General features: G+C 39.1%; 2 protein-coding genes across 5 annotated transcripts in view; both read right to left on the bottom strand.

Annotated features, from left to right (window-relative positions):
* ints2 (integrator complex subunit 2) overlaps positions 1–7,009 on the bottom strand; it is a 30,338-nt gene extending 23,329 nt beyond the window's left edge. Inside the window, exons 1-6 of one of the 4 annotated variants that reach the window (XM_067433605.1) lie at positions 6,478–7,009; positions 6,314–6,345; positions 5,535–5,831; positions 4,780–4,918; positions 4,151–4,253; positions 3,790–3,903 (exon numbers count right to left, since the gene is read on the bottom strand). In XM_067433605.1, the coding sequence (XP_067289706.1) occupies positions 3,790–3,903; positions 4,151–4,253; positions 4,780–4,918; positions 5,535–5,827 (649 nt within the window). In that variant the 5' untranslated portion in view covers positions 5,828–5,831; positions 6,314–6,345; positions 6,478–7,009. The remainder of the gene's footprint in view (positions 1–3,789; positions 3,904–4,150; positions 4,254–4,779; positions 4,919–5,534; positions 5,832–6,313; positions 6,346–6,477) is intronic. The other 3 variants (XM_067433607.1, XM_067433606.1, XM_067433608.1) reach the window with 3 other exon arrangements.
* A 960-nt stretch (positions 7,010–7,969) lies between these two features.
* Positions 7,970–27,162, bottom strand: part of med13a (mediator complex subunit 13a) — a 92,213-nt gene continuing 73,020 nt past the window's right edge. The window contains exons 15-30 of the mRNA XM_067433945.1: positions 25,372–25,571; positions 21,353–22,266; positions 18,111–18,278; positions 16,726–16,949; positions 16,067–16,256; positions 15,568–15,970; positions 15,188–15,407; positions 14,259–14,450; positions 13,204–13,427; positions 12,782–12,924; positions 12,359–12,517; positions 11,442–11,627; positions 10,415–10,572; positions 10,058–10,222; positions 9,238–9,338; positions 7,970–9,136 (exon numbers count right to left, since the gene is read on the bottom strand). Coding sequence (XP_067290046.1) covers positions 9,004–9,136; positions 9,238–9,338; positions 10,058–10,222; positions 10,415–10,572; positions 11,442–11,627; positions 12,359–12,517; positions 12,782–12,924; positions 13,204–13,427; positions 14,259–14,450; positions 15,188–15,407; positions 15,568–15,970; positions 16,067–16,256; positions 16,726–16,949; positions 18,111–18,278; positions 21,353–22,266; positions 25,372–25,571 — 3,780 coding nt within the window. The 3' untranslated portion in view covers positions 7,970–9,003. The remainder of the gene's footprint in view (positions 9,137–9,237; positions 9,339–10,057; positions 10,223–10,414; positions 10,573–11,441; positions 11,628–12,358; positions 12,518–12,781; positions 12,925–13,203; positions 13,428–14,258; positions 14,451–15,187; positions 15,408–15,567; positions 15,971–16,066; positions 16,257–16,725; positions 16,950–18,110; positions 18,279–21,352; positions 22,267–25,371; positions 25,572–27,162) is intronic.

The following is a 27,162-nucleotide window of genomic DNA, read 5'->3' as shown; positions in this document are numbered from 1 at the left end:
CTTTCCAGTCAATGAAGAAAAACGAAACATTATTATATTTTGATATGTTAAAAAAGAAAACAAATCGCACATATCCCTGATTCAAAAACCAGAAACACTTGAATACAACAATACACAATAGAATGATGCAGGGTTGACATCATAACCCTTAAAGGGATACTTCACTGCCTTTTCATATTAAACTATGTTATTCCCTTAACTAAGACGAGTTGATACACACCTCTCTCGTCTCAGTGCGTGCACTTAATCTCTCTGACGGGCAGTGACGATCTGATAGCATTTAGCTTAGCCCACTAAGCCCAGTTCATTCACTATGGAACCAAACAGAGATCAAGTTAGAAGTACCAAACACCTCCATCTTTTCCCTATTTAAATACAGTTACACGAGTAGTTGAACGATCAAGTATGGTGAAAAAATAAAACGTGGCGCGTTTCTAATCGGATTAAAAAGGAGAACTATAATGTATGGCGGAATAGCACTTCTGAGAGTACTTCGGCTCGGCACAGTAAAAAGTCCCGGCCGAAACATCTTCCCTCACATCTCCCTATTGACAGAAATAAGAGAGTGAGGGGGAGGTGTGAGGAAAGATGTTTCGGCCGGGACTTTTTACTGCGCCGAGCCGAAGTACTCTCAGAAGTGCTAATCCGCCATACATTATAGTTCTCCTTTTTAATTCGATTTGAGAAGTACCACGTTTTATTTTGTCACCATACTTGATCGTTCAACTATTCGTGTAACTGTATTTAAATAGGGAAAAGATGGAGGTGTTTGGTACTTCTAACTTGATCTCTGTTTGGTACCATAGTGAATGAACTGGGCTTAGTGGGCTAAGCTTAATGCTATCAGATCATCACTGCGTGTCAGAGAGATTAAGTGTACGCACTGAGACGAGAGAGGTGTGTATCAACTCGTTTTAGTTAAGGGAATAACATAGTTTAATATGAAAAAGCGGTGAAGTAACCCTTTAAAGGCCCACTGAAGTGCCTTGAAACGCGCCGCATTATTCAATGTGTTGACGTAATTTCCCCTGAAACGGCTTCAGCTGTTAGCAGCTCCTCCCCTTTTTTAAAACAGCCAATAGCATTTCGTTAATATACAGTTTGACTAGAGCGCAAGAGCGGATCTTCTCTCTCTGTTTGGTAAAGCCAGTTTCCTCTAACACTGTTTACCATCATAATCTCCTCCATATCGCTTTAAAATGCAGCATTCTGTGCAGAATTCAAATGAGTCGATATGTTTTGTTGTCTGCGCGGACTCGCACATATGATCCGCGCTGCGCTCTCGTGTCTGTAGTCTAAATTTAGACCAGAGCCGTTGGGGTGTGTGCGCGGCTGCTGTGCGTGAAACTAACGTGAAAACAGACTTTATTCGCCTCAAATGAAAGCATATTTACACGGAATGGTTTCCTATCACCATGTGCCTTTCACCGATTTCAGCCTTAGCTTCGGCAGTGTAGGGGGCGGGCTTTAGATTCTAGAGAGCATTTTGATTGGACAGAAGATTTGACGAGAAATTGAAGTCTGCGATGATGTCACCAAAATCTGAGATTCATTTCAGCGGAAGTAGGAGACTGTAAATTTTGAATGCTTATATCTCCTAAATACAAATTTTGTCATAGTTTTAGAACATACCAGCTTATTCATAACTTTAAGGCTAACATAGTCATAGTAAAAGCTAAAAAACTTAAATTTTGATTTCAGTGGACCTTTAAGCTAGGGGTCTGGAAACTCACCATAGACAGCTCAATCTGAGGGGCGGGATAAACGGTTGTCTTTCAAACTCCCTCTGCACGCGATAGGATAGCGGTACACCAACCGGAGCAACGACGGTGAAGGGGAGCTCGCTGACTGATTAATCATTTGCCGTATCCAGTCGGCTAAACTCCGAACACATCTTCCCTTTTTAAGAATGACTTCAGTGCCGCTTTTTGTTCTTTTCTCAGAGGAAAGCTTAACTCCAAGTCTTCCGGAGGCGCGGGCAGAGCTGATTCGAAAGACCGCCGCCGTTCGCCAGTTTCTGTGTTGACTAGAAGACTGTGTAACTAGAAGCACGCAAACGCAACTCGGCCGTCGTCATTATGACCCCGCCCGCCGACTCTATAGCCTACCTACACGATGTGATTGGGCCGTCCAGATTCTGAGGAATACAGCTCAGATAGGAATTGAGAGTTGCTAGACCACACTTGCGGGCAAATTAAATTTGCTGCCGCTAGGGTGCGTCTAGATTTCTAGGCTACCTTTAAGCCTGATTCGAAACCGGTTCCTTCCGAGATTTTTATATTGGGTATTTTAATGGGGTTTTTCAATTTATGAGTAAAATAAAGACAGTGGTACACATAAATTTATTAAAAATATTTTGACATTTTGTTCTACAAAGGTAAAATGCACGCAATCACACCCAAAAAAAGCAATTTTCCAAAATTGAACATAACTGCTTCAAAACGCACATTTTCAGTATGGGTATGTGGAATTTTCGTTGAAAAAAAAGGTCAAAGTATTGTCAGTTTACCACATGCTTTATTTTATTAATTAATTGAAAACCCCCATTATGCAAAATCTCGAGGGAACCAGAGGACGAGGTCTTTAACGTCATCCCTGCACTGTCAGCTGTTTCTGTTTTGTGCAGGTGCATCTTAAGTAGCATAATTTCACAAATCTAAAATCAGACCATTGTGTTTCTACTTTAAATCTTGAAATGGTACAATCCAATTCAAAAACAACTGTTCATGCTGTGTGTAGCATCTTTGTTTGGATCGTGATTAAAATGGTTGCCTCCAATTTCAAATTGCTAAAGATTCATTTTTGCTTAAAGCCAGTTTGCCCTATATAGAGTAAACAATTGACCAGACAGGGAACCGATTTTCTGCATGATTTACCCGGACCGGTGGCTGGCCGGTCAGTCTCACGTCTTTCCCATTCCTACCCAGTCCATTTTGTTGCTAGTGTTAGGTTGAGTTTGTTACGTCTCCTCACAGGGGTGCTGTAAGCGTTCAGGTGACTCAGAGAAGTTGTTTTATTCTGTCGTTTGGGCCTGTGCTCGTTGTGAGCTGACGGTGTTTGGCTGTTTTGTCACGGAAAATTAAAATGCCGAACAAGGTTTTCCCACAGGTTTCAAGCACACACAAAAAGTGGCACTCACATTAAAGGGATAGTTCACCCTTAATGCAAATTCTGTCATCATTTACTTACCCTCATGTTGTTCCAAACCTGCTTTCTTTGTTCTGCTGAACACAAAATAAGATATTTGCGGGGGGAAATTACAACCAAGCAGATAGAGCAATCATTCACTACCATAGTAGGGGAAAAAATACTATGGTAGTGAATGGTTGCTCTATCTGCTTGGTTACAAACATTCTTCCAAATATCTTCTTTTGTGTTCAGCAGAACAAAGAAACTCGTACAGGTTTGGAATAACATGAGGGTGAGTAAATGATGACAGAATTTTCATTTTGGGTGAACTATCCCTTTAAGTTTCTCTCAAACAAGTACCAAAATTAGTGGCTTACTGCGCTTAAACGAGTATTCAGATAAATACAGTCATAAGTAGTTGAGAAAGAGAACATGTTGTGTAACAGTATATTGGATCCATGTATAAGCTCTTAAAGTGACAGCAGTCTAATATTCCTGCTGCTGTCTGTCAAGTTAAAGAATAAAAGACAACGAAAAACACTCTCTGCTCTTGACTGAACACGTTTAGTTGCAAGCATTAATTTGTATGTAATGTTTACAGTGAAGACTATCCAGTGTTTTTTTACATTTGATTACTTTAGTTTCAGGTGATGGTTATACCTTCATTGAAGCTGTCTGGGACATTTGCCACCAGCAGGCACAAGAACCACTCCCCATTCCTCACGTGAAGCAGGGCTTCGGCCACATCAATGATAGGCAGCAAAGAAGGCAGCTCTGTTGGGAGCAAATGAACTTAAAATCAAGAAGTAATTTTTCTTGTTTAAGATAGTAAATAAAGGACAAAACATCAGATAAAAAATTACAGGCAAAGCTGAGGAATAGTTTTAGATAGGGCTTTATTTATGACATGCTAAAGGAAATACTTACCAATCTAGAGATTATTGTTCTCTTGTTGTCAAGTTAGCTTGACAACTAAAAAATGAAATGTTGGCTTTTACGTTAATAATATTATTCTGTTCACCTGCTTGTAGGATGCAGAGAACATCGGCCACTTCCTCCAGGTACACGGGACTCTCAAACAACTCAGAGGACTTGAGGAAAAACTCTCCATTAGAGTCAGCCACCTGTTGAAGATATTTTTAAGACTATTTGTATGTGATAGAATAAATTAACAAAAGAAACATTATATATATATATATATATATATACACTTTTATAAATGTAGTTTTTCAGGTTTGCAGTGTTGTGAAAACTAAAGAATCACATTACATTTATTATTTAGAGACAGTATTTTTTAAATGTTTTGGTAAAAAGCCTTTTAATTTTTATTTATTTGAATGGAAAAAACTGTAATGTTATGAAACATAATTAAGATTTCAAAATAACAGTTTTCTGTTTTAATATATTTTAAAAATGTAATTCATTTCTGTGACGGCAAAGCTGAATTTTCAGCACCATAACGCCAGTCTTCAGAGTTACATGATCCTTCAGGAATCATTCTAATATGCTGATTAGGCGCTCAATAAACATTTTGTATTATCAAAGTTGAAAATGGATTTTAATATTTTTATTATTTTGTGAAAACTGTGATTTCTGTGATGAATAGAAAGTTAATCAGAACAGCTTTTATTTGAAATAGAAACACCAAACCTTGTTCATAATGGCCAACAGCTCACTGAGAGCCAGTCTGAGTCTCCTGAGAGGATCACTGTGCTCAAACTCCAGAGTCAAACCATGCTGTAGCTGAGAGACCAGGATGCTCTCACCATTGGAGCCTCCAGCCTTATGCCTGTATGGAGAAAATTTGGTCAGATAAATAGGGTAAACGTAACACGGAACATCAATAAACTATAAATGTATACTATAATGGATCTAAAAGTACAAGCCAGTAATGCCTGTGAAGTTATATATTAGTGTAGCACACAGTCTTATAATGCTAATGCTATGTTGCTAAAACTATCTTCTGGATATAACTGTAATTACTTCCCACATCCAGGTTCCAGGTTATGTATGATATGCAAAAGTCAAAATATTAATTTCTTAATTTTGCAGTAAGAAATTATTCTTATCGAAAATAAAGTCTTACACATCTAAAAAAAAAAGCACATTTAAGGAACAACACTGGTGAAAGATTTCAAACAGCTTTTAAAATGGCCACCAAGACAGTGTGAACACAGATAGCCATATCTCAGTGTGCAATGGTGTGATTAGCTTGAAATTAAAAGAGAAGGTATATAGTAACAAACACATAATTTGGTTAAAACATCAAGTAGGATGATAAATTATATATATATTTTTTATAATCTGAGCTCATATATAGTAATGTGCTTAATAGGTACTTGAGCTTTACCTATATTACGTCAATGACAGAATGGCCAACCTGAAGAAACTTCTTCTGAACCCACCTCAGCTGCTGTTCTTTTCTAGCGTCCTGCTCCAGAGCATGAAAATCCACAGACAGCAGTGCAACGATGGAGTTCACCGCCTCCACTCCTGACAGCAATCGCAGGATGAGCTTCTTGTCCTGTGCCCAGGCGTTGCTCTGATCCGCAGGGGCGCAGAGAGCCATCCTCACCAGACAGGGCAGAAGGAGCCGCAGCTCTGGGTCACTTAAAGCTGCTAGTCTGGCCACATCTACCTTCTGCATTGCCTCAAATGCATATGGGCTCACAAACTGAAGACTGGCACTGTCTGCCATTCTGCTGTGAAGAAAAAGCAAAGAGAAAGGACATTAAACTATATTTAAAATTATATATATACACACATATATATACAGTAACCATACAATACAATTCAATACAAAAAAAGGAATTGTAAAATCATAATAAATGCCAATGGGATTTTTTAAAAGTGTAATATTTTATATATATATATATATATATATATATATATATATATATATATATATATATATATATATATATATATATATATATAAAACACACTGGCAAAGGTACTGTGTAGCCCTGTTTTGGACTATTCTGGACATGTACTATGGTAATACAATGACATTCCTTGAGGTATATAGTAGTCGTCTTTAAATACTATAGTTCATGAATAAAACTGTAACGTTACCATTGTACAAGAGTGCGTTTACTTCGCTTTTATGTGAATTTATTTCAGTTTTAATACGTGTTGATCAAAAAATGTTTCAAATAATATTTAAAACAATTTGAAGACTCACTGTAGAGAGACTGTTGTCCTCAGATACACAGCCTAAACAAGTAAAAAACTTAAGTTTAATGTATAACGCTACAAGTCTTTGGCTCAAACGTTAATTTAACACAATCTAATACAAGCATATTTTGTACCATAAAGGACCGTGTGACAGCAGTGGGACCGTCTTACCTGGAGTTTACCACAGCCGATGGATACAACTGGAAACACAAACCTCGGTGAGGCCCGCGAGACCGCGGTCCGTCGTGATTCTTACTCCAAAAGGAAGTTGAGCGTCGTCGGTCAAAGTAGCAGGGTTCACCGTTAAGCTAACAGGCTAGCTGCTAGAGCTATCCCGCTTAGCAAGAGATCCATTCATCGAGATTTAACTAATTGAAGCGCTATAATAACAAAAATATTGATATGCTTCATATAATTTACTTATTCTGTATTAAAACGACATTTGTCCATCAGAATGTTTCCAGACAGCAAGCTAATAAGGTAGAATGGTGAATGATTTTAGCACAAGCGTTCATCTTCCCTGCGGTGTGCATGCTGAACTCTGACTGCGTCTCAAAGCCTAGTTAGCCGCCTATCCAGGCACCATTGTTTGGACATCATAGGCGTGTTCTTAGTAAAATTATGATAACAGTGCAAGAAGTATTGAACATTACAATACAAGTAAAAAATAATATTTACATATCAGATGAAAATCGAGCATGCCTGTGGTGGCCAAATATGCCAAACATAAATTGCAAGAGGGGTTTGAGACACAACCATGGCAAGACAGCGGAAAGTCGTTTAACTATTAAATCGTAGCTATTTTCCCCAGTCAATTCCAGATTTACGCAGCAAAATGATGTAATGAATTTTTCCCATTAAATGTAGTATTTTTCTTCAGATTTAATACAGCTGTCAGTGTAACTCCTTTAAATGTGGCATTGATAGTAAGACCATAGTAAAAATTTGTACAACCTACAAAATAATTGTTAGATCAATATAATTATATATAGGCATAAAGCTGGGATGTCATGAAAAACCGTACCTTTGAGGTGGTAGATTGCAATATCTCATTAAATTATTAGTAAATGGCCATTATTACTTTTTTTTTTTTTAAATATATTCTTCTCATATACTATAGTTCTGTCTATAGTCAGTTGATTTTCATTAATAAACGGTAAAAACATCACATAAGCAGTGTAAACTAAATGTCGGTGTTCTGACCCTATAGCTCTTCACATGCTGTTCATCACACACCTGCATTTAGAAAGCATGTAGATCTGGTGTGGGAGGTAAGAGAAATCCCAGGGTCTTTGAATATCAGCATACAGTTTATTCTGAACAGAGTAAGATACAGGAAATAGATCTTTCTCTGTGCACAAACACTGCATTTCCAACAAGCAGCCAGATCCGATTGTAAAGTCCACTTACACCACACATTTCTTTGTCACACTCAAAGAAAAGTGATTTTGGTCTACAAGTGTCAATTTTCACTCAAAAAATGGTGCAACCCAGAGAACCAATCAGGGAGGACGAGGTGAAGTGAAATGAATGAACTTCTAAAGGGGGGGCTAGGAAGCTTATTATAGGTCTTTATCTTCATCAAAGCCGCAAGACTCCATCACTACAATCAGATTTCACATCACATTCCCTCCCCCCAAAAAACACAAGCACAGGAAAAACATTAAGTTGACTTTTTATTCCTAAAACAGAAGCAGTGCCACCCAAATCTGGTGCGGCATTCATATATAATTATTTATATATTGCAGTTTTTCGTTTTTGTGTCTAAATGTGTGGTATAAAATACAATATACGACAATGTACCTCTTTATTTTTAAACACAGTGAACTTCATTGCTGTACAAGTCCCGTGCAGCTAAAGCTTAGCTGTAATTGTGTCCACACGCAAAAGCGCGGACAGAAACCTCCTATCTGGTCTCCTCTGTACATCGTGACAATACAAATAATCTGTCTCCCTTACAAAAAATAATACTCTAAAAGCAACCTACCGCAACTTTATTTTATTCATCTTTTTAGTGGGTTTTTTGTTGGTTTGTTTTTGTAATTAAGACGATTACATATATTTTTGACCAATTGCTTTAAAGCAGGAAGGCAATACAAACCTTCTAGAACTTTTATATATAAAAGAGGTTAAGAAATCAGACAAATTATACATTTAAAAACTTACAATAAATAAGACAGATGCAGGCATTTCATTTGGATATAATCCCATCCAAAAGAAACAGGGAATTAGAGGTCTTAAAACCAAGAATTCATTCTCTCATTTCATAGAGCATCAAAGTCCCTTTCCATCAGATTCTATACAGATTACTTCTCCATACATGTTGATTATAGAACCGAGGTCCGAATCCATGATAACTGAGGATCCGCGCGTGGAACCAGGGATGTAGATCACCACCAGTCAGCACTTTCGTCTTCTTTCTTTGGCCTCCACACTGCCGAAACCTCATTCAAGGCCTACGTTCGTCCTCTGCCATATTCTCTTCGAGTGTTATAAACACCAGACGCCTGATTCTCCTCCACAGTGCTGGGTCTCGGGTGTAGTGACTGCCTACCCAGATCATCTCCGTTGTAACTCACGTACATATAAAGTCCAGCACTGTAGTTATCTGTTGGGTTGGTTTTAGATCCACCTTTTCTTCACTCTCCTCTTTTCGTTCCCTGATAAGGTCCTGCTCTCAGTTCTGCTCTTTAAGTGTTACAACATGGTCATGATGAAGTTGTACATTTGATTGAGCACCACAAAATGGATGGGCAGGCAAGAGCGGCGGTCCTGGGTCGCAGGGTCACAGGTCAACCAGGAAAGGGCGTTGTACTGCTCCAACACAAATCTGCAAAAGAGAAACATTTTGGCATATTCAATATTAGCTATAATTCAATTGTATTATATACAATAGAAGATGGCTTTTCAAACACTTAAGAGGAATGTTACCTGAGAACATCAGAGGTCTGATTGGAGTCTAGAGGGTGAGAGTGTTTGCTGTGCAAAAGTTCATCCGATTGCACTGAAGACACATGGAGGTGTAGAGAGGCCTGGAGTAGGGAAGGAGAGAGACAAGAAGAAATTTTCAGCCGACGACATCTATTAATCCACGCCCACCCAAAACAAGCTACAAAGCTGAGGGTTTCCTCTCATTGTCAGTGCCTGTTATGAATTAAACTGACAAACCCATGAATAAGTAAACACAAGACGCCAAAAACATTCATACCACTGTTTACAATTTCCTTAATTAGGGAACAGTTTGCTCCAGACTTTTTAACTGTGTACAAGTCAACAAAGTCAGCAGTAAACTAACAGCTGCTTATTAAATCAAATGCTTTGCCTTAATTCATGTCAACACATTTTGCGTGCTCCAATTCCCTCTATATATATTTTCTTTCCTTGTCTTTCTTATAAACACCAACAGCAGTCTGGCCCAATCCCTGAGTACTGAATTATTAAAAATCCCTCATTGCAGGATTCTCTATAAATGCTGCATGAGGGGGAAACAGAAGGTCATGTGACCTGGACAAAGCATGACATGTAGATGTTTCACTAGGAGGCGATACTCTGCTTTCTACAGTCAACAAGAAAATTACATTCTAGACACATTTTTTGTCTAATGCCAGATAAAAAAATATTGTTTTGCACTTGTAGGCAGTACTTGTTTAGGGATAAATCAGGATTTGCTAGGGAAATGTGGAAATAGTGCAATACAAATTGTACAAATCCCAAGAGAAGCATTTCTGCATTATGAGTAAAGAGCTGTTACCTTTAAGAAAAGGGGACACTGGTTCTGTGCCTGAGGACATGCGGACCAGAACCAGTCAGGCAGTGGACCTGCTTTAGCTGTGGACACAAAATAGCCCAGAGCTAATGGCTGCTGGAGGATATTGGGAGCTTCTTCGTGAGACTCCATACGGTCTGTACTTTGACCCTAAAAAAAAAGATGATAAGACATGAAATGTCACTTACTCACAGAAAATCACTTAAATTCTGATAAAAGTTATTTTAACAACTAATCTGAACCATTGTGTCTTCTATTCAAGGTTTGTGTCATTAACCTTTACAAGGACTTGCGAGAGAATATTCTGATTATTTGTGGTGAATGAACTTGTCTTTCAATTACCTTACTCCCATCTCCTCCATGGGGGTACTGGGATCCAGGTGAGTGAACTGGTGACGTGGTGGGTGAGGCAGGGAGGATGTTTATGATGTCAGGATCAACCAGGTCGTTACCTTCCTGCTCCAGTAGGTCAAAGATGCCACCGATTGGATCCGATCCATCTAGTGATAAAGCAAGTATTTAGTAGGGGTGTCTCCGACTAAGGATTTACACAATCGAATCTCTCTATGGTCGACCGATAGTTGAATCTGTGTGTGTGTGTAAACCATAGACCGGAAAAAATAAACAGAAAATTAACCGGTCTCTCATAACATTTTAAAGCCGCGATCGAAACACAGATCATCACACAAATATATAAAAGAACATTTTGATAAATAAACCGAAAAAAATACCTGCCTAGAGAGGAAAAGAACACTTTGAGTGTGTTTATATGCACGTTCTTAAGCCGATTGTGCCTAAAGGGGGTCGCGCGCCGTGTCTCAGGCACACCAGGCAGACGTGAACATTATATACACGCGAGCTCAAATTTTAATCGACTTCTGACAGAAGAGCTGCACGATGAGTGTATCTTGTAGCACAGGGTGAAATCAGTACATTCACGATTTGAGGGAAATATACATTTAATCGCCGCGGACAGGCGTCGAATGCCGCCATCGGTGTATATGTGTTCGAATTTTAAAGGCGCTGCGCGTCCGGTCCCAAACTCAGTGCTCTTAAAGGGGCGATCGCTGAGCGCCGCGACACGTCTTTATAACACTAATATTGAGCACCCCCATTTTGCCAAAATGGTGTGATTCTTGTTTCATAACACCCGCGAAGATTCGATCCATGAGATCAGTGGTTGAATTCGGTCCTGCATATCGATGCAACGAATCTCCGACTATTAGGGGTCACCCCTAGTATTTAGTATAATTGACTTATATTAACATGACGTAATACAACTTGTACAGCTGATTCATATTGCAACATCTCTCACTAGGACAGGAACACAGGCTACCTAGTAGAGTGGGAGAAAAGTGTTGCCCCTCACCATTGCCACCGTTGAACGCAAGGTCAATGTTCTCGTGCGGGTAGTTGGAGCTGTTGACTTGCACAACGGCAGAGGTGGGGAACACCAGGATGTGCGTGCAAGACGTGTCCTGCGGGGTGCTCAGCTGGGAAGTCTGCATATTCAGAGTCGTACTTCGACCAAACACTGAACCTGTCGACACAGAGTCTGAACAAAGAAAAGATACATAAGATTAAAAATAATAGACTGAAAATCTAATCAAGAGAACCAAGGATGGAAGTACTATTTTTATCAGTTATTTCCATCAGTGAATCAGGTTTGACTTAAATTTAAATTAGCTTTGAATAAGTATAATCCAATAATGAACAACAATGTTTTTCCTTGTATAGACATCATAGCTCTCAAAGCTATGTGAGTGATGGGCAAAATCTATCAGATGCAATACATCTTGATACTATGACAGAATAAAAAGCTCTTGTCAAATAAAGCCATCGATCTTCAGTATCATCACACCAGCACAGGAATCAATAGGAGTGTAGAAAAGTGTTTTATGAGATCGAGACACACACAGGGGCGTATATCAGATAGGGACAGCAGACACATGCGTTATGACACATTGGGGCTATCATTCACATCCACAGCAGAGACGCACTACAGCAACGTGGGCCTATATTATAAAGCTGAAGTGTGCCATATTTTGTTGTTTAAGTATTTCATCCTCTTCTGGTTTAATAGACATTCTAGTGTACACAGTGTTCAGGAAACTAGTTTGGAAAGTTTGAAAAAAGGAGAAAAAAAATCAGTTTAATTTTGTGCCACAAATGAAGCAAAAATGAAACAAATATGCACACTAATTATTGCTAATGCAACAAACTAGCCATAAAATAAGGACAACAACGTGCACACCATACGGAGAGAAACAGGAAGTGTAATTCTACCTGGCATGATGACAAATGAGCCCTGGGGTTCCATGGCAACTAGACAGGCGCTAAGGATGCTGGGAGTGTCAGCTGCTGAGATCCCACACAGCCTGCAGTTCTCCTTTAGCCTCCGAGACACTGACTGCAGATTCCTTCTGCTCAATAAAATACTCCAGTCTGAGAGAGGAAAAGAAAACCATAAATTTATTCCCATGGGAAAAAAATATCATGTTTGCATTGGAAATCTTGTGATTGAATGTATTATTAAAACGAATTTGTTTTGGTCCAGGATGCTGATTGAGCAGTTGGAAATGTGCCACTTAAGGAATTTCCTTGAGAAAATAACATTTTAATTTTTATTAATAAATATATTAATATAGTAACAATTTTATAAAAGCAATAACAACTGAAAAGGCCAAAAAGCATTACATTAGTCACTACCTCGCAACTCTCCATGACCTATTCGTCCAAGTCGGCCAATCACCACTCTCCATGGTAATGATGTCATCTGAACCAAACCCAGGCACCACTCCCAAAGCTTCTGTAGGCCCAGCTTCCGGGCAGATCCCTTTTTCCTTCTTGCTCTGAGACGGCAAACAGAAAACTATATAAAACCTCTATACCTCTAGACACAAATGCTTCAAGTATATTTGAAATGTCCTTCATTTATGATTACATTATTTAAAAGTGATTAGAAATTAGCTAAATGTGTACATTTGTAATACTTAAGAGGTACATCATGGAGATTAAAGTAAAAGTGTTACAAAGATGTCTTTCACTTGTCATGACTATGGTGGTAATAATGGTTTTATACACCTGTATGTCCCACTATGCTACTGAACACTTATAAAGTTGTAGTTCACCTGTTGGGTACGTCTATGCTGATGATACATGTTTCCAGCAACTCTCCGTACAGGTCCGTGCAGGTGGCCAACAGCCATCTTTGATCATGTGACAGGCAGTAGCCCACAAATAGGACATTATACTTCTGAGATGCTTCTCCAAAGGTCTCGCCCAGCTCTGTTTGTTTGTCTTTCGTTGGGGCCAGGATGAAAGGTGGCGTGTACAATCGCAGACACTCTGGTCTCTGTGGCAAGAAAGTCAAATGTCAAAAGAAAATAGTGTGATAGAACTTAAATTGTCCTTTTTCCTCTAAAAAACAGCAAGTAGCAGGACAAGAGGACAAAAGTGAGGGTCTAAGGTCAAACCATCAACCCCAGACTAATGGTGGTCATACCCGTGCACACATCAATAAAGCCTTTTCCTCTCTTATGAAATCAATAAACCCCACCAAGTAGTCACATCTCTTTTGTGAGTGGGGAAGGAAGTAGGGTGGGAGAAACAGTGCTAGCGAGTGGAGCGAGAAAATTGGATTCTACAAATAGCTCGCTGAAGAAAGGAGAGCAAGTGGAGCTTTCGGATTCCTCTGCCAAAACATGCAAGCCGGATCCCATTAGGGAGGTCTCATAGAGCTGCCCAAGCAGATAATGGAAAGAGAACTGTTGGGTTGTGTGAGTCCCCTTTGGTTTTGTTCCAGGACAGGGAGGTCAGTGTAACAGTCTCCACACGTCACCGAGTTCTCATACAGCAGTGAGAGCCGTTAAAGAGCCTGAATGGGTTGCCGGTGCAGGAGCTCTATGGTGGAGGTCAGGAACACAGGGTCTGTGAGCCTCAAATCAGGGTGTTCATTTTGACGCTGTTGGCACTAGGGACTAGCACTTTTACATGGCAGAGCAACAGCTCAGTCAGTCTAGTGTATCGGCAGAGCTTCAGCAACCTAACTTTAAAAAACAGAAACGGTTTATATTTTTGAGATTTAAGATATTTTGGTGGCTGTGCGAGTGACTCTGTTCCATACAACAGAAAAGCAAATGCTTCTGAATTTATCAACCCATCAAACTGCTGGAACCTCACTCACATCTGGGTTCCTGAGGGAGGTGTCGAGGGCAAGGCCGGGGCCGAAACCCGTCAGTGACTTCACATTGGTGGAGGTTGGGAGGGGTCTTCTGCACTGGGTGAAGACGGAGAAGGCCAAAGACTTGAGGTGTTGGGCGTAGAGGTGTCTCTCCTCACTCCTCACAGGTTGGAGCAGGTACTGACAGGGGACAATCTAAGAACACAAAGTTCACATATGTAAAACAGTGATTCCTTTAACTATTGTCTTTACATAACTTCCTCAGGTGTCAAAAAGGATGAAACAGTAGATATAAAAATCACAATAGACCAGTGGTTTTCAATTTTTTTGATTAAGGCTTCTCATTGTCCACAGCAATATTTGAAGGCCCAAAACTCCTAGATTCTGTAAATTACATTGCAGAATTCCAGAAGTTTTAAGATAATGTTCTTCCCACTCCTTTTAACCAATGAAGTTACATGACAGTTCCAGTTTGTTCTTAAATTAACTGGATAAAGATGAAAGATCATTTTAAGAATATTTTTTTTTCGCAATTCACAACCAGATGACTAAAAAAAATGTGTATATTCATTAAAAAATGGCCATGGAGTTAAGATGACATAACATGAATTTTTCCAGATCTAGGAAGGCATCCATGTATATATCCATTTCAAAATCATGGTTCTCAAAAGAAAAACATCAGTTGTTAAGGTGATGATTAAAATAAAAATTATAGATTTTTGGCTGATTTTTTTTATGTTTGTTTTCTTACTTTAAAAAAAATGTTAAAGTCATCTTGGAAGTTTTCTGAGGCCCCCTAGTTGAGAACCACTGCACTAGACTTTTCGTTCCGTTGAGTCCATTCACATGTATGCAAAAGTCACTGTGAAATGTTAAATTGCTTTTTAAAGATTTGTCCACTGTAGAGTATCATTTAAAGCTCCTGTACCTACCTGTACAAATACAGAATTGCGTATGTGAGCTGGAAGAACCTGCAACATCTCCAGGTAGCAGCGGAGGAGTCCCAGTGTCCACATGCTTGATTGAGATGTCCCTGGCTCCGCCTCCTCATATGAGAAGGGGTCCACAACATAAATCATGATGGCAGGTGGGTATGTGATGGCATGTGACTCCCCGTCTGTGGGAACTCCGACCTTTTCCCTCTCCATAGTGCTAATGAAAATGGGGAAAATAACGGGTCTTTAATGTGCTTTTAAAACAAAACCTGTAATCTTAACAGTTTTGTAAGTTTAGTGTGCGTTACAATTTTAGGGTAAATGGATACATGATGGCACTATTAAGACAGAAAAAAAGCAACAAATACATTGCATACCTCTCTGGTGGTTCAGATGGCCCCTGAGTCTGGCTGTTGACGGCTGAATTGTCTCCAGAGAGGCTCGAGTTCTGGGTGACAGCCTGCTGGCCCAGAGCCCCAGACTGGGAGCTGTTACCTTGGACTCCCATGCTTCCAAAGGGAGGAAACGAGCTGGGCTTGGCAGACTGGATGCTGCTGCCCTGAGGGCCTGAGGAGGAGGAGGGGGTGTTATTGGTGTTGCCTGGCAGGCCTGAGCCACTGTTGCTGGCAGCACTGTTGTTGTTGAGGGCGGAGCCTCCGGAGGCCATTGAGGTTTGCAAGTTGGAGGAGGACTGCGAAGAAGATGATTGGGTGGAAGAAGGGATAGGGTTTGGCTGAATGAGGAGGGAGCTGTCCAATGGCTGTGTAGCGAGGTATGGAGCTGAAGAAACAGAAGGGACAAGAAAAAAATTAGTGAGACAAATAATGTTTGATATACCTTCATGATAACAGAGAAAGAGAGAGTGATGGGTCTTACCGAGGTCATGTCTGCAGACTTGGGCAAACAGCTTGAGCTTGGCAAATGCATCACTGCTGCCACCAGCCGCTTTCAGAAACCAATCGTTGACTGGCTGTTCTGAGTGCTTTTTGGCAGCAACTCCACCCACCCTAACAATGCCATCAGCATACACTTTGGAGATTGGTCGATGCTGACCGAGCTTACAAGACTGTTGGGCAGAAACAGATAGAGACCAATAAGAAAGTACAGGAAAGTCAGGGAATGCTGAAAGAGCACAGTTGACATAGAAAAAAAACATGCATGTTATTTCATAGTATATAGTGTATTCATCTACATTATTTGCAATACAACAGTGGGCATGAACATTTTCAACTTGAACATGCAAGGCTTCCACTGTCAGTCGGTTCGAGATATTTTGGCTATACAGCAACAGTCTGTTCTGCTGATTGATGTTGAAATGAGCTATTCATCATATTATTTAAATGTATTATCATAATGAAACGCACGTAAATACTTTTACAGTTTACTTCACTTTGTTATTAACCAATAGAGGCTAATGAATTGGGAAGTCTCAGATTTACAGAAACTAGCTTACCTGTGAGTTGAAAAATAAGGTGGAAAGTGGGAGACAAAATTCTCAGCGGAACATTAAAGTAAAGATTGACAAACTCCCTCACCTCATAGACTGCTGTCAACTCTCTGAAGAAGCTCTTGGCTCCGGTAAGGAGAGCGTCGCTGTCCGGGCAAAGGACCAGATATCCTACGTCCCTTTGGGAGCCAAAGGGATCAAGCAGTAGCTTCTCCCAGTACGGCAGGCCAAAGGGTGACAAAACTACAAAGTCGTACTCATACCCTACCAGGAAGGTTGGAATAGGCAGAGGCTCTGGAGACTCATCTGTGCCTGAAGAGGTGCAAAGAAGGAAAAAAAGTCAGAGTGACAGGAGAGTAGGGCTAGGCGATATGGCCAAAAAATTACATTTTTCATATCAATGATGATAATCATGATAAAAATAAAATCTTTTAAATTTTACATGCAGATTTTTGATAATAAGTGAAAGTTGTAAAGTTAATTGTAGTTTCACAACCAGAACATGACAAACACTTGTCAAACAGTGAACATTTCACAAATTAATATGACATGCTTTCGCTTAAAGATTCACATTTGGCAGTAGTAGTAGCTTGTGTAGGGATGCAGAAAAAATGTATGTACATGAACAAAAACAGTAATGTTTTTATTACTGTGTATAATGCACATTGCACACACACATTGCACTTTACTACCATAGTAAAAAAGTAACTATATTGTTTTTATGGTATTTGTTGTGAAAAACAATAGGCTGCACAAAAACTGATATAGCTTAATAAAAAATACTGTAATTAATAACTCCACATTAATTTAATACATTTAATGTCTACATTAATAATATAATAAAATTCAATATGAATATTCCACATTTCTGCCACAATCGCATAATTTCAATAAGTGTTAATACAGTAAATCATGGTGAATGTTGGCAACTTGTGGATTAAAAAGCCTTCCAACTGTATTGTTGTGGCTCAATGCTTTCCCTGTTTTCAGAGTCAGTGTTGTTGAGAATGTCAATGCCTTTTCATCTGGCATTAAACAAATTTAAATCACAAGGCATTTTATTTGTGGTTTTCATGGGAGAGCTCTGTGCCAAACTGGAACGATTCTTGCTGGATCTCAGAAAGTTGGTCAGCGAGTAAATGTATTCACTCTAAGCTTGTGCTGTGGTGTGCTTTAAATCGAGCTGATAAACAGTCTGTGGCATGGTTCAATCAAACATCTCTATTTCCTTCCACTTTTTGCACGTTAGTGGTTTAATGTTTCTCATATGCATCAAAAATGGCAGTGCTTATCAGTTAGGCAAATTGGTACTGACACCAGTGTGATGGTCTGCAACACGCATGCACAGCATTATTTGCAGTGCATAAACATTATAGTACAGTAGTATCACGGTTCCCCCTGGACTTCAGTTTAAAAGTATTCATAACCATAATGATTTTGAACATTACCCCTCCAAAAGATGTGATGGCTTACCGTAAGACCCTCTTCCAGCCATCTTGTGAAACTGCTGCCATGTGAGAGGCCCCTGGACTCCCCAGGAGCGAACGGTCCTCTTCTTCTGGATGGCATCCTGGAGAACAGGCTGGAGAGAGAGAAGAACTCTTAACACATCCTGAGAGCACAGCCCGCTCACATCCACCGCTGTGGAGAGAGAGAGAGAGAGAGAGAGAGAGAGAGAGAGAGAGAGAAGAGAGAGTTTAATATATACACAATATTCAATCAATCTCAATATTACGTCAATAATCAACATTTATTATCATATACAGTGCCTTGCGAAAGTATTCGGCCCCCTTGAACTTTACGACCTTTTGCCACATTTCAGGCTTCAAACATAAAGATATAAAACTGTAATTTTGTGAAGAATCAACAACAAGTGGGACACAATCATAAAGTGGAACAAAATTTATTTTATATTTCAAACTTTTTTAACAAATAAAAAAACTGAAAAATTGGGCGTGCAAAATTATTAGGCCCCCTTAAGTTAATACTTTGTTGCACCACCTTTTGCTGCAATTACAGCTGTAAGTCGCTTGGGGTATGTCTCTATCAGTTTTGCACATCGAGAGACAGCGATTGCACAGCGATTTTCCCATTCCTGCAGAACAGCTCGAGCTCAGTGAGGTTGGATGGAGAGCGTTTGTGAACAGCAGTTTTCAGTTCTTTCCACAGATTCTCGATTGGATTCAGGTCTGGACTTTAACTTGGCCATTCTAACACCTGGATATGGTTATTTTTGAACCATTCCATTGTAGATTTTGCTTTATGTTGTGGATCATTGTCTTGTTGGAAGACAAATCTCTGTCCCAGTCTCTGGTCTTTTGCAGTCTCCATCAGGTTTTCTTCCAGAATGGTCCTGTATTTGGCTCCATCCACCTTCCCATCAATTTTAACCATCTTCCCTGTTCCTGCTGAAGAAAAGCAGACCCAAACCATAATACTGCCACCACCATGTTTGACAGTGGGGATGGTGTGTTCAGGGTGATGAGCTGTGTTGCTTTTACGCCAAACATAACGTTTTGCATTGTTGCCAAAAAGTTCAATTTTGGTTTCATCTGACCAGAGCACCTTCTTCCACATGTTTGGTGTGTCGCCTAGGTGGCTTGTGGCAAACTTTAAACAACACTTTTTATGGATATCTTTAAAAAATGGCTTTTTTCTTGCCACTCTTTCATAAAGGCCAGATTTGTGCAGTATACGACTGATTGTTGTTTTCTTTTGGACAGAGTCTCCCACCTCAGCTGTAGATCTCTGCAGTTCATCCAGAGTGTTCATGGGCCTCTTGGCTGCATCTCTGATCAGTCTTCTCCTTGTATGAGCTGAAAATTTAGAGGGACGGCCAGGTCGTGGTATATTTGCAGTGGTCTGATACTCCTTCCATTTCAATATTATCGCTTGCACAGTGCTCCTTGGGATGTTTAAAGCTTGGGAAATCTTTTTGTATCCAAATCCGGCTTTAAACTTCTCCACAACAGTATCTCGGACCTGCCTGGTGTGTTCCTTGTTCTTCATGATGCTCTCTGCGCTTTAAACGGACCTCTGAGACTAACACAGTGCAGGTGCATTTATACGGAGACTTGATTACACACAGGTGGATTCTATTTATCATCATTAGTCATTTAGGTCAACATTGAATCATTCAGAGATCCTCACTGAACTTCTGGAGAGAGTTTGCTGCACTGAAAGTAATTTTAAAATTAGTAATTTTACTAATTTTGCACGCCCAATTTGTCCATTTTTTTTTATTTTTTTTTTATTTGAAATATCCAATAAATTTCCATTCCCTTCATGATTGTGTCCAACTTGTTGTTGATTCTTCATTAAAAAATTACAGTTTTATATCTACGTTTGAAGCCTGAAATGTGGCAAAAGGTCGCAAAGTTCAAGGGGGCCGAATACTTTCACAATGCACTGTATAAACACAAGTAGAATAAAGTGATGCACCAAAACAATATTTTTTACAACCACAAAAAAAGTTTTTATTTAGCCAAAAACAGAAATGGAAACTTAAGTCTCAGTAATTAAATGTGGGTTATTGAACTTTTGCTAAATTTTGTCAATGAATACAAGCAGACAAATATATCAACTTTATTTTATCTGCTCCAGGAAAGTACACTTACTAAATTTAGCCAACATCAAACACAACTTAAGCCTGAACACAGCAGATAACAGGACCATTTAGAACTAACACTAGTAAATACTAAAAGCGCATGAAACCGTAGTTACTAGTGTACTTAACTTACAATAACGCTCACACACTTGCATGCACATGCATACAGCCGCACACACACGAATGTGACAAATGATGTCAGGCAAAACATCAGTAGGCTATAATCTATTATGGTTTTATTACTAGCCTAGAAATCTAGACGCACCCTAGCGGCATCACATCTAATCTACCGCGAGTATCATCTAGCAACTGTCAATATCTTCTGAGTTGTAAAAACCAAACTCTGGTTAGGCCAATCACATCGTGTATAGAGTCGGTGAGCGGGGCTTAACATAATGACGGCCGAGTTCTCAGAGAAAAGCACAAAGAACGGCACTGAAGTCATTCTTAAAAAGGGAAGATGTGTTCGGAGTTTTGCCGAAAGTTTAATCTTAGTCAACTAGCTCCGCTTCACCTTCGTTGCTCTGGTTTGTTGAAGTGCTATCCAATTGCGTGTAGAGGGAATTTGAAAGAGAACCGTTTATCCTGCCCCTCAGATTGAGCTGTCAATGGTGAGTTTCCAGACCAAACATCTTGATGTGGGTCTGGCTTGTCAGGCTAGTTTATTACTGCAACAGTGCAGAAACGTCCATGTCTGCATCGCAACGCAACAATTAATTTCAACACACCTTCAAAACAAATAATCGTAAAAGCATAGTTTCAGTTAATGTTTAGGCCCTAAAATGAAAAATAAAAATAGCTGTTTTACCAAATATTTTTGGTTGTAGACATTTCAGTGCATCACTAAAAAGACACGCAAGTGGTAATATTTGGTTAACATCCATAAAACTGTAAAAGGAAGGACTGAGAATGACTAATTCAGTCACAATAAGAATAAGGAGTAATGTGTATGAAAGTAAGTAGTTGTTATGGCTATCTTTTATTTTGGCTTCCTCTTTTTGTGATCATATCTGTGATAAAAAATGTACCAGCTTAATGATAGGAATTGTTTTTAATTGTATAAAAAACAAAGACCTGAAAAAACATTGAATATGCACTAATCTCTCACCGCTGCGTTTGGCCCAATGGTGCAAACACGTGCTCTTCACCAGAGTCTCGTCCACCTTGCCACCAGACATGTTGTCCATGAACTGCCGCCCGTGTTCTAGAGCCATGTAACAGTCATTATGGAAGTCCCTTTCCTCTACACGCACACATGGTGGTACAGTAGTACCCCCTGGCCCTTGGGAAGACGGTCCCTCGGGGTCCAATGCCAGGATGGGGGAGAAAGGATTAGTGCACTGATCCTGCAGGAGAGCGATAAGCTCGTCCGGGACTCGATCCTTGCCTCCACCCCCTGTCTTCTCCAGCGAAATGCTCCGTAACGCCTCAAAGCGCTTCTCCGCCTCCTGGCTCACATCTGAACCCCGTCCGATGATATCAAGCTCGTCTTCCAAGAAAAGGCCGGAACCATTACCGTAGCGTCGATTGACAACAGCACTGAAGCCGCACCCACAGGGATACTGGGCCTCCATGTTGGGGTCACTGATGTAGATGCCCACGTCGCCGCCTTTGATGTTCATGTTGCATACGCAGATGCAGCAGCTGTCGAAGTTACAATCCTTAAACAGGTTCATGACAGACTCCGACAGGATGAGGTTGACGTATAGGCTGTGGGCTTCGGGGATGGAGGGAACCGTCGCAGGTTCCACAGAGTTGAGCGGCCTGCAGGTGGAGGGCGTCGAGGCTGGCGAGTACAGGTCCGAGTTCTCATATTTGAGGGAACCCTGCACGCTGGCTGGGCCCCTGGGGGTCCGGGGAGTCCGTGGCGTACGAGGGGTGGGAGCTGAAAAACGAGGTGTGGCAGGAGACGGGAGGATGCTTGTGCCACTGTTGCTGGGCGGGGCACTGTTAGACAAGAATGGTGTGTGGGTTTGAGGTGTATACGTCTGGATGTAATCTTGCTCCATAGCATTGTTTTCACTAGAGTGAAGAAAGCAGAAAAAAGACAAGAGGGTAATTTGGGAATCACTGAAATCAAGCCCTACAACAAATGAGTGACATTTAAAATGTCTCGTCAATCCTGTTCCCAGCAACATAAATGATTATTGGTTATAACACAGTGGATATATATTATGAGCTGCAGAACTGTACTTGTATCCTAAGAAGACCTCCAGGGGGAGGGAGAATAAGCTATTTTTAGGCAGACGGTCCAACAGGCAGCTGTGCAAGAAATGAAAGCACAGCTTGTGCCACATGGGTATGTGTTTTGTGTTCGTGTTTGTGTGTGTGAGAATGCAGAGTGTGGCTCCCGGTGGCCTTTAAAAACAGGCAGGCGTTTGAAGGTCCCCCATTTGAAGACGTGGCCCTCTTTACCAGCTGCTGTGGGTTATAAAAGAAGCCTAACCAGCTCATAAAGGGCTTTTGAACTGACTTAAACAAACGTGGACTTTACAGGCAGACTTATCACTCTGTCATCAACCATTCGTAAGAGCCCTCTCCTCTCTCGATTTCACTGAATTTCTACTGACATCAAATATAAATGTTTAAGAACACAGTGTTCTCTTTGCTCTCCGAGTTTAATGTAAGAAAAGAACTTTATCAGATTATTTTTTCATCTGCTTTGATATTGCAGCAGTATAAAGACACAATGCATTTAAACGGCATAACTCAAGTTTAACTGAATGAAAGAGTGTAGTTGAAGTTTACCTTTACACAGGTTCATAACATCATACGAAAAAGAAATACAGACTAGAAGATTATGAATAACACTGTGTGAATAAGAATCAGATGTGGCAGTCTGAGCAAACATCAGCTATTCAAATAAACCAGTCCATGAGAAACAGAGAGCAGTTTGAGTAAGGACAGTGAAGACTCTCTGAGATAAGCAGCTTTAAATGTAAGAAAAATAAAAGGAAAGTGGCAGCAGATGGAGTTGACAGCCTAATTAACAGTTTGTTAACACCTGTTCTGTTCTGTTCTTTTCTTTTATTATCTATCCGCTATTAGTAAGAACAAGAGGTGTGGGTGTGTAACAATGCACAGTACATAAGTTAGTACTTACAGTAAGGGTAGTAACGGTATGAGATTTTCAAGGTATGATAACAGTCTCAAAAAATATCACGTTTTATGGTATATACGGTATTAAACGATCAATTATCATCATTAGTTAAAATGTCCATTAAATGAATGGAAACTTTTTAACAACAAATGCAAATAGTGAAACTATTTTGTTTTGTTTATTCATATTTCAATAATCAAAAACTTACAATCAGATACATTTCATAATTGATTATGGATTCGATTAACAAAATAGAGTCCTATGAAATTCATTATATTCAGAAAATTAATTATGACATATCTTTTTATAATTTATTACAAATATATTATCAAAAAGGGTGGTAATCAATTAAATTCATAAAACTATTTAATTAATGTTTGCTTTAAAATGTATTCAAATAAAAATGTAAAAACTAGCTGCACAACATATTTACTAAACTACAATATGGTCCAAAAATAATATTCCCTAAATAATGTTTAAATAAATGTTTTTGTAGTTGTTGTTATTTTTATTATTGTTAAGTACATTCTATTGTACAATAGTAGTCATAATTTCTTCAAGTTAAACCAAGCTTTTATTTTGACACATTGTAGTGGAGACATTTGAGTTTCAGAGTGTGCTTCACAGTGTTTTTTTCTCAAATAAAATGATGAAATGCTTTAAGCTCAGGATATGCTTGTGTTTTCACGTCTTAATATTATGAGATGGCAGATGCTGAAAACACCATGAGCGCCATGCATACTTGAGTTATGTAGTAGACGAACTGGCGCGGCTAATTCACACAGAGACAGAGAACAAGCAGATAATATATGTCTTTAGTTGTCTTTAGTAGTCTTTTTGCGCTTTAATATTCACAGACACGTTTTGATTTATAACTTAATCCAGCAACTTAAGACTGCTCAGCCACGCTAGCATGCAAGAGTGCCTTCCCTGGGCCATTTTCGCCTTCTTTCTTTTTTTTATGTCACACTTGGCCACAAGTAAGTCAGTTTAAATTCCATGTGCCTTGAAGGAGCTCCTCGACAGGTGGAAAGGCCTCCTAAATGCAAGGGGCTTCCTCTACTTACGATTTATTCACCCATCTGCATGTTTTACGTGACATCTGCGTTATACTATAAAATTACATTTTCATGACTGGATTCCGGGATTCCCTCTACATCGCGGAAATTATACGGCCTTAAGTAATAAAAGGGTTTACCTTTATCTGTACGGATGGTGTTCTCGAATAAAGGCGAACATGTTCGATGTGTTTCCTCACATATCATACTCATAAATTGTATATATCTATCTTCGAGGATAACCACACGTTTATTTTATTTTTTATCCAAGTTTTCCCAAACCACATATTTGATGGGGGATAGAGATAGAGATTGGAGATGATAGCCTCTGTATCTGAGAGTTTCTCCGATGCAAGTATGTAGGTAGAGCAAAGCAGTCAAGTGGAAAAGAAGGTGCAGGTGAGATTTTACGTCTGATTTACTTTTTCCCCCCAGTAATACTGTAGATGAGCAAATGTGCACAATATGACAACTGTACTATTCATATAGTGCTATATCTTCACAGCGGTATACTGTCACAATCCTACTAGTTATTGGGCAAATCTTGCAGAAAAAAATGCCTGGGTCATATTTTAAGTGAAAAACATTTCAGACAGAATTTTTTTTACTATGTGGTGTAATTTATCTATTAAAACAAATATATTAAAACGGCTCAACAGTAAAATGCATTTGTAAATTGCAACTCTAAATACACCAGTTTTTATTTTTCAATTATTACAGTAATAAGTGTGTAAATAACTAAATGTGCTGTATTGTCAGAATGCACAAAATAAAATGTATGTTTTTTTCATGATTTGTTTTATTTGGGGTGAAAAATGACACTGACATTTCTTTGTAAAAACAAATAAATTCTTAGTGCATACAAAAGTCCGTGTAATATATATATATATAATGGCTAAGGTTGTTGCCTCTGTTGTGTACATACACTAGGTTCAGTCAATTTGTGCGTCCCCCAGATGTGAAACTCACCCATCCTTGCTGAAAATGGACATAGCAGGTACAGAGTTGAGTAGCTCCAGTTTTCCCACTGTCCAGCTGGGCCTGTAAACACACTCATCAGGCAGTTTGATAGGGGGCAGGCACTGACTAGGCAAAGACTTCAGGGGGGCAAACATGGAGCAGCCCACAAACGGTTGACATAAATCAGGCTTGTACACAAATGAGAAGTCCTGAAGAGAGAGCGAAAGAAACAAAAATGTTACATTCGCAGTTGTATAAGTCCATATTCTGCAGCAATATAACAGAAATGACTCGCACAAGAAGCATTTTGAGTGATTCATATGATCAGTTAACCGTTTTAACCCTTAAGACCTAAAGGCATCTTTAGAGATGGGTTTTTTTTCTGGGTGACATGCACAAAAGTAAAGACCCAAAACTCCATAACTAGGTGAGTCAAAAGGCAGGTATTGTTTGATAGAACACTCTTTAACTTTTTAGAAAATATAAATTATATTACATTTACACATTCTTGTGGTGAAAAACTGCTGATAAAAGACAAAAAAATCTAACTTTTATTATAGTTTTACATATGTTTTCCTTATTTGACAGGCAATAACTCAGGAAGGCAATAGAGTATGAGGGAAAACTACATGCGAGCTGCATCTGGATCGAAAGTTTGAAATCAAGGTTGCCTTTTTGTTTAGCCATAATGGCAATTTTTAAAATTGCTCCTCCATGAGGAATATCTTGTGATCAATGCATTTTAATCGTGAGAATCTGCTATAAATAATGCTGTGCCATTTTCTATGATCTGTGCATGTTTCATGAAGTTATGATTTTTGATTGATTTGACTGATTTATGATTGCAAATAATTTTTGATTAGTTAACTACTTTAAAATACAAAAATACATAATATAATAAACATAATATAATACATAATAATTTGAATTATTAAAGCTAAAATAATGCTCTAAAGAGCCTTAAGTATTTCCAGATTTAATTCAAAAACACATTTTTAAACATTGCTTTAAAAGGGACACATGAAAAAGTTTTTTTTATCTTATACTGCAGAAGCTGCTAAACTTTGTGTATTCCTGTCTATGTTGCAGTTCTTTAGTCTGCATTTTCACTACAACAATTAATGCACATCAATCAAGTCAAGGCAACTTTATTTATATAGTGCTTTTACAATGACGATAGTTTCAAAGCAGCTTCACAGTGTTAAACAGAAAATTATTGCAACAAAATTTGTTTCGGCAATACAATCATTCTGGAAAAAACGGTAATGTTATCAGCTCATTTCAATTTATCATATAGTGACAATGTGGGCAGATCAGTAATAAAGTTGATACAGTTAATTTAGTAATTAATTTTATTTTTATATTTAGTTGAAAACTTTAGTTGAAATTTGTGTTTCCAACTGAGCAAGCCAAGCTAAAGACGACAGTGACAAAGAACCAAAACTCCATCAGGGCATGGTGAAGAAACATAATCCCTAATTTGACATCGTGTGAGAGATGTTTTGACCCTGATCATGTAAATCAAAACAATTTCAGGAGAGAAAATGTAGCCGATTCACTCCTGTAACTAATTAAAAGGGATAAATATATTATATGTGTTTGTCACCCTTGAAACTTTGCAGTATACATGTTGAAAACTCCTGTTATAATCAATCAAACAAACTATATACACTGCATAACAAATCTCTTATTTACATCGTGTCTATGCTTTGGTGTTATAATAACAGGATTTTGAGTGTGTAGAATGCAGTCAGTGAGCTTACGTTAAACAAAAACATGTTCAGAGTGGATTCTGGCTAA

This window comes from Pseudorasbora parva, chromosome 23, assembly GCF_024679245.1.
Source record: "Pseudorasbora parva isolate DD20220531a chromosome 23, ASM2467924v1, whole genome shotgun sequence".
In the NCBI taxonomy this organism is placed as follows: domain Eukaryota; kingdom Metazoa; phylum Chordata; class Actinopteri; order Cypriniformes; family Gobionidae; genus Pseudorasbora; species Pseudorasbora parva.
Note: the sequence above shows the minus strand (reverse complement) of the source record. Positions and strands in the feature narration are given on the sequence as shown.